Raw genomic sequence first — 20429 nt, forward strand, 5'->3', positions numbered from 1 at the left:
ACCTTTGAGGTAGTCTAATCCAAACTATTTTCCCGCTGAGGAAATTGAAGTCCCAAGCAGTGCTGTGACTTACCAGTCATACAGGTCATTAGTGACATTGCAAGGATCTGAGTCTAGAAGTTCTAACTCTGAAATCCAGTGCTTTTTTTCTGAAAAAAAAAAAAAAAGGAAAAAGTGAGTCAATGTCTCCAGAGATTCAAATTCTGTCTTTAAGGGGAAGGACTCAGTCATTTCCTGGAAGCAGGACTTTTGTTGCTGATGAATACTTTTTTGGATCCATACAGCATTCTGAAAATGTATCTGGGTCCTCCCTCCACCCCACCTTCACCCCCATTCCCACCATCTCCTGATAAAAAATGCTTCAGCCCAGGTATAGAAGGAATGAGGAACCAGGGAGAAAGCAGAACTGAACCCAGAACTAATCCCCCTGGAACAGGGATGCCAAGTTGAAAATGGAAAATTTGGGGGATCCCACGGGATCCCATTCCACTATTGAAAGATTAAGGCTTCTGTCTGTTTTGTATTTTTATAGTTTGGTAAAATCTACGAAATGCGGATGATGATGGACTTTAATGGAAATAACCGAGGCTACGCTTTTGTCACATTCTCCAACAAGCAGGAGGCCAAAAATGCCATCAAGCAACTGAATAACTATGAGATTAGGTAAGACTGCTCTTGATGCACATCATCATAACCACATCCTCAGGGGTTTCCATCGATTTACCTTCTTTTGGACATTCTTCAGCCCAACATTGGTCTTTCAAAAATGTAGCTTCCAGAAATGTACACAAATCACTCCCTTATTCCTGAAAAATGTGTATCTCTTAAAGCAACCTAAGATCACACTGGGGAGGTTTGACCTTTATATTATTCTATTGCTAGGCAATGGGCAAATAGAGCTGGGCTTAAAGTCAGAAAAATCTGGATTCAAGTCCTTTCCTGAGTGATTAGCAAGTCATTTATCATCTTACTGCCTCGAGAAACTCACTAAGATCATGCATTGCTGAGGAGGTGCTGACCTGCTCTGGTAGAGAGAGTTACCTCTCTTGGGAGTTACCTATTTCAATGAAATTCCAGGTCTAATTCCTCTTAGCTTTTGAAACTAGAATTGCCTGGGACTGTCTGCCTTTCATATGGAAACAGTGATGGTAATGAAATAAACTCTATATGAGGGACCAGAATCCCAGAGTCTAAGCCTGTGTTCACCACATCATTCAATAAATCATCATCCAATCTCACCCAAAATATGAAGAGGTTTCAATGTCAGTGTCTCCAAGGAGCCTCCCTCCTTCACCGGGGTATAGATGAGTAGGGATCTGGCAAAGGTTCTGGAGGGTGTTTAAAACTTGGAAGAGTCGAGCTTCTCACCAACAACCGTTTTCTTGCAGGAACGGACGTCTCCTTGGGGTTTGTCCCAGTGTAGACAACTGTCGATTATTTGTGGGGGGAATCCCCAAGACCAAAAAGAGGGAAGAGATCTTGTCAGAGATGAAAAAGGTCACAGAAGGAGTGGTGGATGTCATCGTCTACCCCAGTGCTGCAGACAAAACCAAGAACCGGGGCTTTGCTTTTGTGGAGTACGAAAGTCACCGAGCTGCAGCCATGGGCAGGAGAAAACTACTCCCAGGTTTGCAGCTTTCCCCAGCCCTCCCCCCACCAAGGGAAAGAATTAACTGTTCCCTTCTCTACAGCTGTCACTGAGAATGTGAGAAATCAGGTTTTGTTCCTTTCCCATTCAAAATCCAATATTCTCTCCTTTCGGCCTTCTTGTGCCTTAAACACCCAATAAATGGGGTGTGTAAGAAAAAAATATGGAATCAGAAGACATTGGCTTAAGGTCCTTGATCTGCTTGTGATACTTTAGGCAAGGTCTTCCTCTCCTCCTACCCAAGAAAAAGGTAGAATTGATCTCTGTGATCCCTGGACTCTCTTCTAGCTTCAGGTCCCAGGATCTTAAAATGGATGCATCATCTAGCTTTTCTATCATAAGTTATACTTAGAAACAGAAACATATTAAATTGATCTGGTAACAATTTCCAAATAGACACACACATATGTGTTTCTGTGTATATGTATGCATGAATTTATGTATACATATGGGTATTCTATAAGTATAGCCATACATGCATGTATGTATATGTATACATGTGTGTATACATATGTACACATGTATGTAACTAAATGTTGCCCAACAAAGACTTTAAGTTTCTCAGTCCTTTCTTGGAAATGGATCATTTTGAAATTCCTGCTAACAATAATCAGGACATTCCTCATTTCAAATCAAGTTATACTGCTGCTCATCTGAGTATGGGATGATGATGATGATGATGATGATGATGATGATGATGATGATATTCTTAAACCTTTACAGATCTTACAAATTAGAGACAAGGGCTTCAAACTGCTTTTTGTCAATGGTACTTTCGGCTCTAAATCACACAACGATGAATTACAGACCTCTAAGAGCAATCATAAAATATTATTTCCTTCCTAGGCCTGTGGTAGTTGAAATAAGAGTATAGTGTGAACACACTTAAATCAAAAGAGGGAAAAGCACAGAAGCTGAAAGCATTGAAACACAACATTAACTCCCCCAATTCCACCTTGACAAAAAAGAATCCTGCTGTCTGAAGGTATTTTGAAGAGGAGATGGAAATACTTAAACTCATATCTCAAGAAAGCCTTTTGGGAGTTTATTGGCACCCATCTGACCAGTAGAAAGAATAACCAGACCAAAACAGCCATTGAATGTAGCTGTAATCTGTAATAACGTTCATAAACAAGCACAGCTTCCCAAATATTTGACTAAAGTGTAAAAATAGTTTGGAAGCTACACACAAAATTTGGTGCATGACTTCTTAGTAGCGAGCACTTATATAGTCCTTGAAGGTGCTCTACAATCATCATCTCATTTGATCTTCACAAAACCATGAGAATTAGATAGATATTATTATTATACCTATTTTACAGATAAGGAAACTGAGGTATTCAAGATTACATAACTTAGTCCTAATGATTGGGTTCTTATCAACCATTACCCATTATTTTTAAGTGTACCACTTTGGTAGAATTAACTCTAGAGGTGGCTACCAAAGATATGTGAAAAGATTTTATCAAAAACTATCCAGTATTCACGGTAGAAAACTTGAATTCCATTTGTCTCAATTAAAGGAAAGAGAAAAAGAAAGAGACAGGAGGGATAGAGGAAGAGGGGGGAAGACAGGGAAGAGAGGAAGGGAGGAAGGGAGGAAGGGAGGAAGGAAGGAAGAGAGGGAGGGAGGGAGGAAGGAAGGAAGGAAGGGAAAGGGAAAGAGGGAAAGGGAAAGGAAAAGGGAAGGAAGGAAAGGGAAAGGGATGGAGGAAAAGAGAAAGGGAAGGAGGAAAAGAGAAAGGGAAGGAGGAAAAGAGAAAGGGAAGGAGGAAGGAAAAGAAGAAAGGAAGGAAACATTTAGAAAACAAAAGTACATCAAAAACTCCAAATTCTCTTTCTCAGCAACTAAAAGCAAACATCTAAATGTTGAGGTGTTGCAATATGTTGCAGGAAACAAAATAAACAATTCATATCTGATCACAAACTCTACTAGAACAACAATTAAAGGAGACAGAGAATCTCTGGAGATTGGGGCATGAGGGCTCTCTACAAGATCACAAAACATCCCAAATGACAAAATGACTCAAAGGAGATATGGAAAGCTAGACCAGCATTAATAATGATAGTGCTATTATATTACAAGAAGTGGCTGAAACTCCAAATCCTCTGCATAACTAAAAAGAATAAAATAATACACCAAAGAGACCCAGGAATAGGAGGATATAAGTTTTGTAATCAATGAATTAACTGCCTAAATTATGACATTTATTAATTACCATGACTTTTGAATCTGTTTGCTATTCATTGTTTGCTTATGTACTAAAATAATATAAAATAGAACCAAAGATAGTTAAAATGTCAGGGGATTTAATATCTTCATGGAAAGCATCTCTATTTAAAGTATGCCATCCTTGGGCAATAGGAATGGCAACATAAAGTAGGAATGAACATTTAAAATTATCTAGGGCAATTTCCTCTTATTATACTTGAAGTAACTAGAACTGAAAGTACTTGGCTCAGTCACACGTATAATAAGAGAAAGAGTCAGAGCTTGAATTTTAGTTCCATTCAAAAAATCAAGAACAACTGATATATATACACAATATTTTTCAAGGAAATCATTAAGCCCATTGCGGTTCTTCCCACCTTTCACTTGTCAAAAACAAAACCAGAGTGTGGCTTCCATGTTAAAAAGCCTCCCCTGAAGCTCCTGAAGAGTCTCACCTCAAAAACAAAATGAAGAACAATATAGATAATAATGACCGTGACCAGAGCTGACCTCAAAAAGTACTTTAAGATTGACAAGACTTTTCAATTTGAATCTCACAATGACCCTTTGAAGCAGAGACTACCAGGCATTGCCCCACAATAACATTACCCAACAGGCGTCTGTTCTCAGAGGAGGAAGCTTGGGCTCAGAGAGCTAAAGGATCTCTCCCAGGATCATATAGCCAAGAAATATCAGACAATGGTATTTGAACTCAGCTCTCCCTGTTTCCAAGTTCACTCAGAAGTAATTTCTGTGAAGGATTTAGGCAAGCTGCAGTCTCAGTCAGACCAAGTTGCAAGAAGTCAAAGTCCACTCCATCACTGAGTTCAGGAAAGGAGGATGAAATGAATTCTTCCTGTAAGGTTTCATGGAGAACAGATTAAACTAATCAGAAGTAACTAACCACAACTGAGGCTTCAAGTATAATATGGTAGATAGAGCACTGGACTTGGAATCAGGAGGATCTGAATTTGAATTCTGCCCAGATATTTACTACCTGTGTGACCCTGGGCAAGTCACAGTTTTTCTAGTCTCAGTTTCATTACCTATAAAATAGAATATCAGTAACACCCACATTACAAAGTTGTTGTAAGAAATATAAAATTATAGCACTTTGTAAGTCTTAAAAAACAATAAAATGGAGGCCATTATGCTCTCAGAGTTTCATTTTCACTGAAACTTGGGAATAGTCATAACACTAGAAATTCTGTTCTCTGCCTAGTTAAGAAACAGAGAGAAGATACAGGCTTCTGCACCCCTCACCCCAGCAACAGGGTCAGAGCACTTTGCTTGAGTTCTCACGCCATCCCTGCAATGATCAGACATTCTCAGATGAGGATGACTAAGGCTGCCTCACGAAGTCTTTGGAATCACAGACATGAGCTGAGAAGCTACAGGAGACGAGTGGAGAAGGACCAAAAACAGCCACGGCACATGTGGCCATCCAGGAGAGGCAAAACACATGAGGTCCTGCTGCCCTGACCACTCTCCATATGCCACACAAGATGGGGACAAATTAGCACATGACTTCATTACAAATGAGCATCCCACTAAGGTCGAGAGAGACATAGCCAGAGCAGGGAAATCTGGGAGCCTGCAAAGTGCAGTCCCAAGTTATCTCAACCAAAAAGGCTGACCTGGGTCTGAAACACTCTGCATGCAACCTCAAGGCTTCATAATAGCAACAGCAATTAAAATAGAATCAATCACAGGATCCCAATGTGGGAGGCAGCCATGGGATCCATCTTGTCCACCTCACCCATGAATAAGAATTTTCTCTAGAACATATTCTTAAAGCTTTTCCTGAACATCTCCAACTACTCCCTGAGAGATCCCACTCCATATTTAGATATTTCTTGATGTCAACTATTTTTCTTTCTTTGACCTCAAGCCTAAACTCTCTAATTTCTACCCATTGCTCCTACTTCTGTTCTGGAGCCAAACACAGTTGGTCAAATCTCTTCCCTCCTTCAATACTTGAAGACAAACATCTTTTTAAGACCCCTTTAAACCCTCCACTACATTTCATCCTCCTCCCTTTTCCATAATGTTCCTGTGGCAAAACTGATGGCTGTCTAGAAACACTGTTTGCCAGGATGCTGACTCAGATCCCCCCCTCAGGTTTGTCACTGTCCCTGGCCAGGGTGCTGATACAGCTAGAAATGGAACTCTGTGGCTACAAAGTACAAAGTTGGCACGGGATGCATTTTTCTTAGGTCAAGGCTGTTTTCTTACTTGAAAGGTAGAAGGGGAAGAAGAACAAAATCCTCCAGCTCCCCTTTGGATGACTGGGGGTATATTTGGCTTTCTCTTCTCCTTTTGTTATACTCTCATCTTGGCAAATCATGGATACTTTGAAGCTAACTTATGCTAGTCCTGAACTTCTATTTGCAATGAATCTGACCCTGACAGAATGAGGATAAATGTGATCCCCTAAGCAGAGGTGCTCAGGAAAAAGCATTTATTAAAAGAGTTTAACTTGGCCAAAGTAAAATCATACCAGTATACCTCACATAGGTATTATCCATAATAAAAGAAGAAACTCAATCTTATCTATATTTACATCCTTGTGATAAATGAAATAACAGACAAATAGAGCTTGCAGCTAAGTGGAATGATTACTCAAAAGTATTCATAGAGAAACAACATGGAAGAATTAATTTTTATGCTGCTTTTTAGAAAAATAATGAAGATGGGTGGTTCGATGGATAGAGTACCAGGCCTAGAGTCAAGAAAATCTGAGTTTGAATCCAATCTTAGACACTTACTAGCTGTGTTACCTGGGACAAGTTACTTAATTCTGCTGGCCTGAGTTACCTCATCTATAAAATGAACTGGAGAAAGAAATGGCAAATGATTCCAGTAACTGCTAAGAAAATCCTAAATGGGGTCATGGACAGTCAGACACAACTATACAACAACAACAAGGAAAATGACAAAATTTTTAGTAGTTTACATGTTCTTCTCATGGTATAACAATTGTAAAAAAAAAAAAAAAGAAAGAAAGAAAAGAAAAGAAGAAGAAAAAAAAAAGGTCACCATGAGGATAGTTGTGGAATCTATGTCAAAAATGAAAATGTAGAGATATTCTATTGAAAACTCAATAATTCCCTGCAAATCAGATCAATACATAATATTTTTTGAATTCAATGCAAGCTGGACATAAAGGGTGGCTTAAAAGAAAATATGATAGAAAATATGGTTTAGGATTAAGAAACGAAAGAGGCCCCAAAGTTTCTAGATTATGTGAATAAATTAGGCCTATGTATTATGAAATCTTTAATGGAAAAAGTTATCAGGTGGCACCGGATGTGAAAGTATTCAAATGGCATCACAAAAATGAAATTGCTTCTAATTTAACAGACAGGAAATGACTAGCAACTGAGGCAGTGACCACTTTCAAAACATTATCTTTGTACACTCAGACAAATGGTTTTTCAGAGTAATGATCAAACGAATGTTAAATGAGAGAAAAAAATTAAACCAAAAAGAAATCACAGAGAGAATAATAAGTTTATAGTCAGATTGATATATTTTTTAAAAGGCTCAATTAAGACAAATCAACAGGAATATGGAAAGTTCATATTGGAAAGACAATAAATGGACAAAAACGGTAAAGTTCTGTCAAGATTTCTCTCACAGTTTCTCCTTTGGCGATTGTGAAACCCCAACACGCAGCAGTGGGCTGCATGAAAATGTAGAATTCCAACTAGGGGGCCCAGTCATCTATGACTATGACAGTGAGAAACAAGTAACCAGTTTTCCAGATGTTTTAGATAAACTACACATGGAAAAAAAAGAGGATTCTCTGTAGAAAGAAGTTGTCCATTTTTCCTTCCTTCCATGTCCAGAAAGCTTCTGCCATTTTCCAAAACAAACAAAAATAGTTTTTGAATGGAGATCATAGTTTCCCATATGTTTTAATTAAGCAATCCCAAAATTTACATCTAGATCTGTTACATTTACTTTGACATGTTATTTCTTGCTTGTGAAATACATCCTGTTTTACAATCATAACAGCTGAAATGTACCTAGTCTTCTTACAAAGACAAAACGGTTCATATATGTTGCCTAATGTAAATCTCACAACACCGTGGTAAGGGCAATTTTTTAGAAGATTTGTTGTTCATTGGGAACTTTTTTGTAAGGAAACTTCCTCTACAGATTCAGAAAAGCACTGATACTATAACTTATTGTCTAAGAAAGTTTCCCAGAGTGTTGAATAAATAAAGGAATTGATGAATGGGTGAGTAAATGAAAAAGAATTAATAAGCAGAGTTCCAAATGCTGTAGTAATCTTGAGGATGCAAATGCAAAAGGGAAAGTAATGATTGCCTCCCAAAGGGAGGGACAACACATTTAATGATATGGTTGACAGCAAGGGATAGTCTGGTTTAGAAAATTACTGGAAACATCAAAGGAGCCCCTGAGGTAGACACTGATAATATTTTTACCTAAAGCCAGGATAAAGCAGATTTCATACTGGTTCCATAGTTGGAGAGGTCATGAAGGTTTTGAGGACCTGTGAACAGCTAACAAGGTAGCTGGCAAGAAGATGATTGGGGGAGGGCAGAGAGAGAGGTGAGGCAAGGTAATCAGGTTTCCACAGCTGTAGAACTAAGGTCTTCTTCACTTTGAGGTCAGATCCCAATGCCATGTTTTCCTTTCCTGTAACACACTCTACCATGCTACTGTTATCATCTCCATTTTATGGGTGAAGAAGCAAGAGTTGGAGAGCAGTTTTGAGTCTTGCCCAGGGCCACATAGCCAGCCATTGCCAGATGCAGGTTTAAAACCCAGGTCATCTTAATTCCAGCATTCTATCGATTACTTCACCTGCCTGGGAAAAAGAAACTAATGCTCTCTTAATCTTTTTTTTTCTTCAAATGACCTGCCTCTCTTTCTTTCAATAGAAGTGTGCCCTATATCCAACATGTGAATGGAGATGTGAGACCATGTTTAGCCATGAACGCTAAGTTCATATATGTTGCATTTTAGCCAAGAACACTAAGTCCCTCACAGACATCTCCCTTCTGTTACATAATCCCATACTGTGAGCATCTTTTCTATTATCAAGGGAGATCAGAGTCCCAAGGACACAGATCATAAACTAGGACTTTGCAGACAACTGTGTATATCTTTGGCTGAGCACCCATTGATCAATTTGGTAATAAGCATCTCCAAACTCAGCAAAGTGAATCTAATGGGATATAATATATTATTGGATAATAAATAATATATTTATATATATTATATATATAAATAATAAATAATATATTATTTTCATTTTTTCAGCAAAATTAGATATATTAGACTTTGTGCTTTATTCCAACCCTATCTTCTCTGCTCACCTCTAGTCTCACATCTCCAACTGCCTCTTAAATATCTCAAATTGGCTTAAGATTGGACATCTTAAGTCTAACATGTCCAAAATTGAACTCATCTTTTCCTGGCCTCCAAACCCTCTGCATCTTAGACAATTCATTTTTACCTTACTTCAGTTTCTACATCTGTAAAATGTAGGAGCTGAACTGGACGATTACTAATTTTTCCTTGAGACCTAAATTCCTGACCCTATAATTAGCAACAATATAAAATGAAAGAATTGATGAATAAATGAGTAAATGAAAAAGCATTAACAAGCGGAGATTAAGTTCTAAATACTGTATTAATCTTGAGGTTGCATATATAAAAGGGGAAGCAATAATTGCCTTCCAAAGGTAGGGATAACACATTTAAGGATATAATTGGCAGCAAGGGATACTCTGATTTAGAGTCCTATCAAGGACCAATCTGCTATCTCAATTACTACTTTTCTTAATCATTCTTCTGCTCTTTCTTACCAGGGAGAATTCAGTTGTGGGGACATCCCATTGCAGTAGACTGGGCAGAACCAGAAGTAGAAGTTGATGAAGACACAATGTCTTCTGTGAAAATCCTTTATGTGAGAAACCTAATGCTGTCTACCTCTGAAGAAACCATCGAAAAGGAATTCGACAGTATCAAACCAGGTAGGGACTTCGTGGGAGATGACTTCCATTTTGAGAGTGGGAGGTTCATGCATTTGGCCTTGATACAAGTCTTTAAAGCATTGCTTAGGGCTACCTTTATTTAGATAGTTCTATAGTTGAATATTTAGTGAGCGAATTAAAAGGTGAAATAATCTTTACATAGTTAAACTCGGTCTTGGAATTAAGGCAAAGAGGAATTCATCAGAAAAAGATCTATGGGATAGGGGGACTGTAATCTCAATGAGTCAACAGGGAGATGTGGAGTCCTATCTTATAACTGATTAGTGGCTGCAGTAAGAGTTCCCAATGTGCAGAACTAGCAAGGTGATAACATCCTGCATTTCCTCCTGGGCAGATCAGTCTAGAATATTATGTTCAGGTCAGGGCATGACAGTTCAAAAATGTCATTGGCAACCAAGATGGTGAAACTGCTGGAGAGCATGCCATATAAGGACTGATTGAAGAAGGATACTTAGTATAAATAAAAGAACTAGGGCAATATGGCAGTAATACTTAGGTTGTGTTAGGAAAGGCCCCAGAAAAAAAGAAAGAGGAACCATGGGTGGGAAGCTAACGATTTAAACTGCTCCCAATCAGAATGGCTGCTTAGAACTGAATCAACCCATATAATAACAATAATAATAATCACAAAACAAAAAGCAAAAGCAACTAATAGAGCAACCACATCTGGCAGTGTTACAACATTGTGCCCCCATAGTCTACCACCTTTCCACTGAGAGGAACGAGGAATAGGATCTTCTCCAGGGTCATTCTATTGACTCAGAATTTGGCTTTTCTTTTGTGCTCAAGCCATTTTTTTCCTCTATTCCCGACTATTATACCACCCACCAGGAGTGAGCGATACTTATAATGTTTAATGGTTACAACTGAACTTTTGAAGAACATTAACAAGAACAAGAGGACATTCCAAAGACAATATTGAAAGGCTAGTCATTTATCAGCACTTCCTCCCAACCTGTCCTGGTAAGCCAGGGCTGAATCTAGGCCCCATTAGTTGGAACAAGAATGATAAAAAAAAAATTAAAAAAAAATAAAAATAAATCACCAATTCACTTTTCTCTATACTTCTGCTCTGGACTAATATTGTGTATGTGTTCCTTAATTTGTTGCCTAGACTCCTAAATTCCCTAGTGATGCCCATGATACTTATTCTTTTTCATGCTCTGGGAGAGAATAAATAGTAAAGTGTTAATGGAAGGGAATGAAAGTCTGTATAGAAGGGGAAGTATGGCTTCCAAAGAAAAGATCCCAAAGCACCACAAGGTCCTATCAAGGAGCTAAGTTCTACTCTATTAGGACTTCACTTTTCTTACAGTCTAAAAAAGGAAATGAACAGCAAAGACAGATTAAGGAAACTTTCAACTTTATTTTCAATTCTCAGTTCCTGGCAGACATCTAAAACCTCATAGCTCTCTAACAATAACACCTTGAAAATATTGCCAAAACCTCCTAGAGGAAATATTGTTATCATTATAGGAACTAATAATTTTAATCCCTTTTTAAACTGGTTCTTCTTTACTTACCTAATGCTCACCTGAATACACAGGTGTGTTTTGTTTTTTTCAACCATAGTTTTCCTAAAAAGGTAGTTAGAAGCCAAAAAAGGAGGCAGCATAGGGCAATTGAAAAAAGGATAGAATTGGAGGGAGATGGTCCCATTTGAAATCCCAGCTCTGCTACCATATTACCTGTGAAATCTTAGGCAATTGAAGAATCTCCTTAGACTTCAATTCCTTATCTATAAAAGGAAGAATGTGGCCAAAGATTTCAACAATCAGAATAAGGACTCACTATCGGACAAGAACTGCCTGGAAAATTGAAAAGGTTTCTGGCAAAAACTAAGTATAGAAAGTATATCATAATACATATCAAGATGAGCTTCAAAGAAATCTATAACTTAGACATAAAAGGTCGTGCTATAAACAAATTAGAGGAACAAGGAGAAAAATACTCTTCTGAACAGAAGAGCAGGGGAAACACCAAACAAGGGATGCAGGAGGTCATACAACATAAAATAGGCTCCTGATTATAAAGTTTTCATGCAAACAAACCAATAAAATTCAAATTAGAAGAGAAATATATAACTATCAGGAAAATCTTTGCAATAAATTTCTGAATAATCTCTGATATGCAAAATGTATAGGGAACTGATTCAAACTTTTAAGAATAAAAGCCATTCTCCAGTTTAATATATATATATATAAACATATGTTTTTCAAAGGAAGAAATCCAAAAAACTATATGAAAGGTGCTCCAAATTATTAACAATTAGAGAAAGATGAATTAAAGTAACTCTGGCTTTCTACTTCATATTCATCAGAGTGATTAAAAAAACAACAACAATAAATGATTGTAAGTGGGAGAAGCACATTAACTAATCAATAGTTGACAGAGCTATAAATTGGTCCAGCAATTCGGGAAAGAAATTTGGAACTCTGTCTACAAAGTCACACAACTATATGTATATATGTGTATCTATATGCATTTATACATATAAATACACATATAGATACATATAGATACACATGTATATACATATATATGCAAAAAAGATCAAATAAAGAAGAAAAGGACTCATGTAGCAGTAAATTAGTATATGGTATATGAGTATAATGGAATATTAATATTTCCTCAGAGATGAAAGGGATAGAAAATCTGAAAAAAAAACTTGAACTGAAACCATGAGAACAACCAAACAACAATAATGACTGGAGAAAAACTTTGGAAGACTGAAGAAGGCTTATCAATAAAATAACCAACTTCATATCTAGAGCTTGAATTATAAACGCATATGCCTCGTTTTCTTATAAAGATATGAGGAATTCAAGTTATAGCATGAGAAAAACATGAGAATATATATAATGTATGTAAATATATGTGCATTGCCTGGATATATTCATGTGATGATTAGAAACATATATTAATTTTATATATTTAAAACCTTCCAAAAATATTGATAGCTAAGTAAAACAAACAATGACTGCATCATATGTAAATATCTATATCTGTATATCTATTCAGATAGCTATAGATATCTATAAATATCTAAATAAGCATCAGATACAAATATCTAAATAAATAAGTAGATAAATATATACATATCTATGTATGATATTATTTCATTGTATAAAGAAACTGGACCTGGAGGTCCTTCCATTGTTATACCACCCATCACTAACATACCCCTGAACAACCTTTCAATATTCAATTATCACTAGTAGGTAGATAAATAGGTAAGCAGATATCTAGAAAAACACAAATACATATACATGTATATGTACATTACATATTAATAGTCTATATAACAATACTACATATAATATCATCTATGCATATTTAATATATACACACTATCAATATTTCAGATTTTTGTTTTCATTTCAAATGGGCAGGAGAGAAGAACAGGGCAGGGTATGCTCCCCTTGCTCCTTTCCAAACAGGAAACAGAAAGAACATCAGAAGAAAACCTAGATAAGCAAGATTGCTTTGAAATTACCATGTTTTATTTATTGTCACATAAAAGGTCTATGTAGTAGGGATTTGCAGTTTCGAATGCCATCCTTTCCTACAGGACTATAATGTGTATCAAAATGCCATTTGGTTTGGTATTTGTTAATATAAGAAAAATTTTAAAAGCACATTCTAAAATAACATAAAAAGAGAATATTGTTCTGTTATTCAAGTTGCCCAAGAAGTTACTTGTGAAATCAGCCTGGTAATAGCCTCATTTCCCCCTAATTCCTTTGTAGGTTCTGTGGAGAGAGTGAAGAAAATTCGAGACTACGCTTTTGTGCACTTCAATAACCGTGAAGATGCAGTGAATGCCATGAAGGCTTTAAATGGGAAGGTAATGCAACAATGCGAGCCAACAAGTGGCTCCCAAACATAGGGAGGGAAAAGAGCCACCTGTCTACGAAATGACCAGAATCCAATTTTGGAGTTTGATATGGATACTTAGTTGGCCCCATGATGTCAAGGTTTCATATGTAGAACTAGAATTGGGGGAGACCTTCAAAGATATCTAGTCCAGGAACCTCTCTTGATGGATGAAGAAGCTGAGATCTGTAGGGGTTAAATTCCTTACCCAACATCACCCAGGAAGTAAGCCAACGATCAGGATTTGAAACCAGGGCCTTTGATTTCCAAAGTAGCCCATTTTTCACTGTACTTCACTAACAGTCTTTTGGCTCTTTCCCTTTCTCCTCCTTATCATTTCTATATTGCAGAGGCAAACATGAAGTAATTAAGATGATTTCTACATATTGCTTCTGGGAACATTTTCATTATATTTTGGTCCCATGTCAACAATCAGTTGATCATGGAGTTACACCTACCTTGCTTTGGCAGTGGGCTGAAGAGGACGAAAACCCCACTCATCCCACGTCTAGGATGGGAGCTTCTGATTCTCCATCCAAATCCGCCTTAGGGAAAAAGGCAAATTTTAAGCTAATTCTGCACTGCCTTTGGGGCTGGTGTGCATACCACTGTCAGACTGGCCCATGTCCTTTAAGAGTCACGTGTAATGTCCATGTAAATGGGGACATGAACTAAAAGGGAAGAAAAGAAGTAAGGTTTCATTGGAAGAGAAGTTTCTATCTCACGCAGGAGACTATGTTACCTATTATTCTGACATGTCTAGATAAAGAAGTAGAGATCCTTGAGGGGATTTGTATAGAGTCCAAATAAGGATGGGAGCATTTGGAAGTCCATAAGCTAGGTTGGCACAGGATTTGTTCAGATGTAACATTTTATTCAAAATATTGAGATGACAGGTTCAGAATTATGGGTTTAGAGCTATGTGAACTCAAGAAACTGATTTTCAGCCCATAGAATGGGCTACAGATGAGGAAGCAAGAGTATGGGGGGAGGCTTGTTTTTTTCTTACTCAACCCATTTCCCCAAAGGTTTGGCCTTTTATTGGAGTTACACATCTTTTTTGCCATCTCCTCAAGCTGCCATATTGTTGTTCCCACCATTTTCCCCCTGCTCTTGACTTAGTGACTATGTAAGGTCACGGGACAAACAGTATGTTAAACCTAGAAAGTGAGAGCAAACAATAGGTAGGACAGACATTATCTGAACTGAGTAGCCTTTCTTGTCCCTCACTTTGTTTTTCCTTTTTTTATTATAAAAGGTATTGGATGGGTCTCCTATTGAAGTGACGTTGGCCAAGCCAGTAGATAAAGACAGCTACGTGAGATACACTCGAGGTACAGGAGGCCGGGGTGCCGTCCTGCAAGGGGAACACCCTTACCCACTGGGACATGTTTATGAGCCAGCCACAGCGTATCTGGGAGCACCCGTCTTCTACGCCCCGCAAGCCTACACAGCCATTCCAAACCTCCACTTTCCAGTGGCCAAGGGACACCTGAGCAACAGAACCATCATCCGGCCCCCTTCTATTAGAGGTAACAGCCGCTAGTTAGAAATGTCAAAGATTTCAAATGATTTGTTTTCAATAGCCTTAGATGCATTAGAAGGGAGATGTTATAGCTACAGAGAGTAGAAATTGTTCATTGAAAATCACAATTGTACACTCTATTAAGCAAGGAATTTTTTCTTTAGTCACATTACAATTGGGGAAAGTTTTTACATTTTCACTAGAGATTTAGAGATGTAGAAAATCAATTAAATATGGATAAATTACTTGTTCTGAGCCGAGTCATTTGGTTACAGCATGGTGGAAAGCTCAAATCCCAGTCTGGATCCTAATCCCAACAGTAATTGTCATTATTATTAAAAGCATCAAGCATCTGTGGTTTCATCAGGATAGATTGCAGGTTACAATTCTCTTCTTTCCTCCTAACCCCCATCACCATGCTAATGGACAGTTTTTATGAGTTTCTAAATAGAGATAGAAGCTCACAAAGGCACTTCCTTTGTCAATGGAGATAGGAATCATCTGAAGTTGAGGTTTGGCAGGGATGATAGGGAAATGGGCAAAATACTAATTAAAAAGGACATTGTAGAGTTGACTTGACTCATTAAGGTGTCAAGATGGGAAAGGGAAGAGAGTAGAGCTGCTTCAGGAGTGATGGCCTGGGAAAGAGCAGAGGTGAAAGAATTGGAGTTCCCAATGAGGGCCAAGAATAGGGTTTGGGAGTTGTAGGGCAGAGGGGAAGGCAAAATGACAATAGATTATGAACAGAAAAGGGAATTTCAGGGTTCCAGCCATGTAAGTGGAAAATTACAGGTATTCTACTTGAGAGTAAAGGCACGATCAAGGTTATGATTAAGAGCATTTCTGTATATAACTGAAGGGAGAGATGGAGTAATAAATATATGCCATGAAGTATAAGGGAACCTTGCTATTTTTTTTACCCATGAGACCCTGCTTCAGCCACTTCCTCTCTCTTGGCCCTAGTTTTTTCCTCTGTAAAAATAAGAAGATAGGACTAGAATCCATCTTCTTCGATCCAATAAACATTTATTAAGTGCCTAATATATGTGAGGCATTGTGCTAAGTGCTATGGTTACAAATCCTTCCCTGTTCGACATCCTATGACCCAAAGAGACTGAATTTGAACATGAATAGCTCAGCATAATCCACTCACCACTAATGGAGAAACAATTCAGAATACGCTTTCTGTGGATAGTGGGTTAAAGTATCATCTTTGTCCCCGAACAGCATATTGTTATTAATCTGATAACACCTAATATAGTGGGATGCTCTCATCTTCCGTCCATTTAGAAATACAGTTTGCATATTCTCGTGAGGATGTGAGTAAGGAAATTAACTTGTTTCTGATTGATATTAGAGAAGGAGGAATTAAATTTCAATCAGAAAAGGAAACAATCAGTCTGGCTGCCAGATAATTTCTATTTCCTGTTATAAAACATCTAATGAAGACGGAGGGAAAAAACCACACATCTGTAGATTTCCAGGTCCTGGATCTTTTGAGCAGAGAGGACGACTACTAAGATACTAATTCAAGATACTAATTGTATCTTGAATCAAACATCGCAAAGAGCCACAGTCTCAGAATGGAAAGGGACCTCAGAGCTAAATACTGTCCAACTACCCTCCCCCTAACCTCCTTTCCAGTGTAACTGATGTGGTCATACAGCCTTTGTTTAACGACCTCCTTTGTCTCCAGAAGCAGCCCTCTACACTTTTCTGTGGGGAATCATGTCAATGAAGAATCAAAAATCCGTAGTTTTAAAATTAACCATTTGTAATGCATGCATGCGGGAAGAGGAAGAAAGTGGGAATGTTCTGTGCTGTAAGCAAGGGGGGAGAATCTCTGTTTTCTGACTATTCAGGAACTAATGATACTGATTGAAGAAAGAGTAATTGACACAATTGGTTTTTTCCCATCCCTTTTTGCCATCGATAGTAAATCGAATCAGCAATATGGCGCACACACACAAAATAGTAAAGTGAAAATCAAAAATAATCCATGCATGAACTCAATGAAAAGTTGAACCTCACATTAGCAAAAAAGAAGCAAATGTGAGAAATGTAACTGAAATGGCTGTTTGCTTTCTAGTCCAGTACCCCAATGTGCTGGCAGTGACTTTGATTTTGCTGATAAAGGAGAGTCCAAAAGCAAGACAGAATATTATAAGCGGGGTAGTGATTTGGCTTTGGGATGCTTTAATAAAGCATTCCACCATCTTGCATCTCTGGCTAAATCTCTCCAAGTGCTAAGTTAAATTACCAGCCAGAATTGAAAATGTCACTTCTAGCTTGGAGATCCAATTTACCATAGATACTAAAGGCAAATCTCCATGATCCTCTTGTCCTTCAAAGGTCACTCACTCATTTTTCCCTTGTGAATTATACTTTCCATTGAGTTTCATTCCATTAGAATCCCACATCATGACTCATCTTCAGGGGCGTAATCAATGTGATGGGGGCTAACTTTTCCATTACAGTAAGAATCAGGGTGATTTTCTGGTGGTTTGATTCAGTTTAATACCTTCTTACATTCCTAGAAATTTACATGAATGTCCCTGTAGGGGCTGCGGGAGTTAGAGGACTGGGCGGTCGTGGATATTTGGCCTACCCGGGCCGGGGGCATGGCTATCAGGTCAAAGGAGAGAAGAGGGGAGAAGACAAACTCTACGACATTTTACCCGGGATGGAGCTCACTCCCATGAATCCAGTTACCTTAAAGCCTCAAGGGATTAAACTCGCTCCTCAGGTGGGTAGTAGGAAATGGACGAAGCACCAAGTCTTGTTTTCTCTAGATGCTTAAACAATAAAATTAATAACTAAATTCATAGACAAACTAAATAAGGAATAAAGTCATATGGAAACTACCACCTCTAAACTATTTTAGTTTGTTCAAAGGAAGCCAAATGGATGTAAATTTCAATAGAATCGTGGAACTGGAAAGTTGGAAGGGACCCCAGAAGCTACCTAGTCCAGAAAATATACGAAATTGAAAACTCCCCTAGTAATATAATGGAAAGTAGCTTTCTGGCATCTGATTGGAGACCTTCCAGGTAGAGGCAGCCAACACCTAGTGAGGTAGCCTAATCCATTTTTGGAAGGCTATAATTGTTAATATGCAATCTAAATTGGCTTCTTCACAAACTCCCACCTATTGCTCCACATTCTATCCTCTAGGGCCAAAAAGAATAAAACTGATTTTCCCCCTCATGAGAGCCCTTCAAATACTTGAAGAAAGACATCATATCTCCCTGAGTCTTCTTGCCAAACTAAACCTATTTCCTTCAATGATTCCTCATGTGCCATGGCCTCAATCTCTTTTACCAAGCTGGTTACCTTCCTCAACATTAGAGTTTTTCCATTGCCCTCCTTAAACTTACACTGAAAACAATCCTTCAGATGAAGTCCTATGAAGATAGATTATGATGGAACAATCATTTCTCTGTTTCTCAATGCTCTACTTTTTTTGCGGCAATCCAAGATAACATTAAGCTGACTTACAGTAAGTCTCAAAACTGCTGAAATCCCAAGATCATCTTGAAACTCCTGGCCACTCAAGCTTTGCCCATTTTTTACTGGTGGTGTGTTTATTTTTTGAACTTAAGTGTAAGACTTTATCCTTGTTTAATTCTAGCCACAGCCTCACAGGATGTATTTCGGATGCTAATTTCAGCACGTTGATTATTCCTCTCTGCTTTATGCTATTGGCAACATTTTTGATCAAGCTATTTATGCCTTTTTTCTAGTCTGATAAAAAAATATTAAAAAGTATAGCCCCAAGCCCAGATCCCTAGGATCTCCTTAGAGAAACCTCCTGTCATTTTGACGTTGAACTATGATCAACTACTTTTTGAGTCTAGATATCCCACCAGAATCCAACTATATTAGTTTAATCTATCTCTCTACATTCTCCATAAAAATGTTATGAGACATTTTGTCAAAAACTTTGGCCAAAAAAAATCTAGGTAAATGGGAATCCATAGAATTCTCTCATCAACTACCTTCAGAATCCATCAAAAAAAAAAAATCACAATAGCATTGAATTTGCCTATGACTTCTTCCAGTTAATCTTTCCCCTTGGGGTGTGCCTAAGATTTTGTTACTGATTTGGTTTTTCTCTGTACATTATCATTTCCATTGTTCTCTCTTATATAGAAATATTTTCACATTTCTTTATCATTTCTTGAGCACCTATATGTGTTCCTGGGGAGAGGTGGAAGCTTACAGGAGTGGAAGAAGGACTGTCTTGACTGTATATTAACACAAGTACAAATCTGCATTTTGTTGCAAGAAATAAAACCTATTTCATAACATATATTATTAACCCAATCACTTGCTTGAGAGCTGAGGAATCATCATAGCAGTAAAAATATGGAAGTTAACTACTCCAACCTCTTCATTTTACTAATAAGGAAACCAAGGCCTAATGAGGCAAGATGATTTATATTTGGACTGTCATTTTTCAATTTACAAAACACACTGGGCCCAATCCCAAATTAACCAGAGGGATATTTTTTTTCAGTATAGGATTGTATCAGGCCCCTATTGGGGTATATGGTACACCATTCTATCCATCAAAATCCATTCTGCTCTCGAGTCTACTTAGTCTAGTGAAGAGAATACCCAAAGAAGAGCCAAAGAGATTTATGTTTGAATCCTGCCTCAAACATCTGCTAATTATGTGACTTTGGAAAGATACTTAAACTTTGAGAGCCTCAAATGCCCATCTGTAAAATGGGGGATAGCAGCACCACAAGGGTATCGTAGGGATCAAATCAGACAATATAGGTAAAGTCCAATGCCTAAATTATATAATTATAATATAATATAATAATAATATAAATAAATTATAGGATATTATAAATACATAATTATATATTATATAAGTATATAAATATGTTATTATATGTAACAGTTTAAGAATTGCCCAATATTATTACAATGATTATGTTTTCTTTTTCTTTTTCAATGGCAAGGGATGGGACTTTAAAAAGTTATTTTTGTACATCGAAAAAAAATATTTTTAAAAAATAAAGACTTGCTTCCTTCAAGTTGATCAGAAATTGGCCCATATGTCTTCTCTCCCCTAACAGATAAGGAACTAGCCTTAACCATTTAAAGGTTCTTCAGGTCTGACCC

At 37.6% G+C, this 20429-nt stretch overlaps 1 protein-coding gene across 2 annotated transcripts in view; it reads left to right on the forward strand.

The window, feature by feature from the left end:
• The window catches only part of A1CF (APOBEC1 complementation factor), an 87514-nt gene that overhangs the window by 56840 nt on the left and 10245 nt on the right, over positions 1-20429 (forward strand). Inside the window, exons 4-9 of one of the 2 annotated variants that reach the window (XM_012552519.3) lie at positions 533-663; positions 1389-1627; positions 9707-9871; positions 13642-13739; positions 15027-15300; positions 17831-18039. In XM_012552519.3, the coding sequence (XP_012407973.1) occupies positions 533-663; positions 1389-1627; positions 9707-9871; positions 13642-13739; positions 15027-15300; positions 17831-18039 (1116 nt within the window). The remainder of the gene's footprint in view (positions 1-532; positions 664-1388; positions 1628-9706; positions 9872-13641; positions 13740-15026; positions 15301-17830; positions 18040-20429) is intronic. The other variant, XM_012552556.3, reaches the window with a different exon arrangement.

The sequence above is a fragment of the Sarcophilus harrisii genome, chromosome 2 (genome assembly GCF_902635505.1).
Source record: "Sarcophilus harrisii chromosome 2, mSarHar1.11, whole genome shotgun sequence".
In the NCBI taxonomy this organism is placed as follows: Eukaryota; Metazoa; Chordata; class Mammalia; order Dasyuromorphia; family Dasyuridae; genus Sarcophilus; species Sarcophilus harrisii.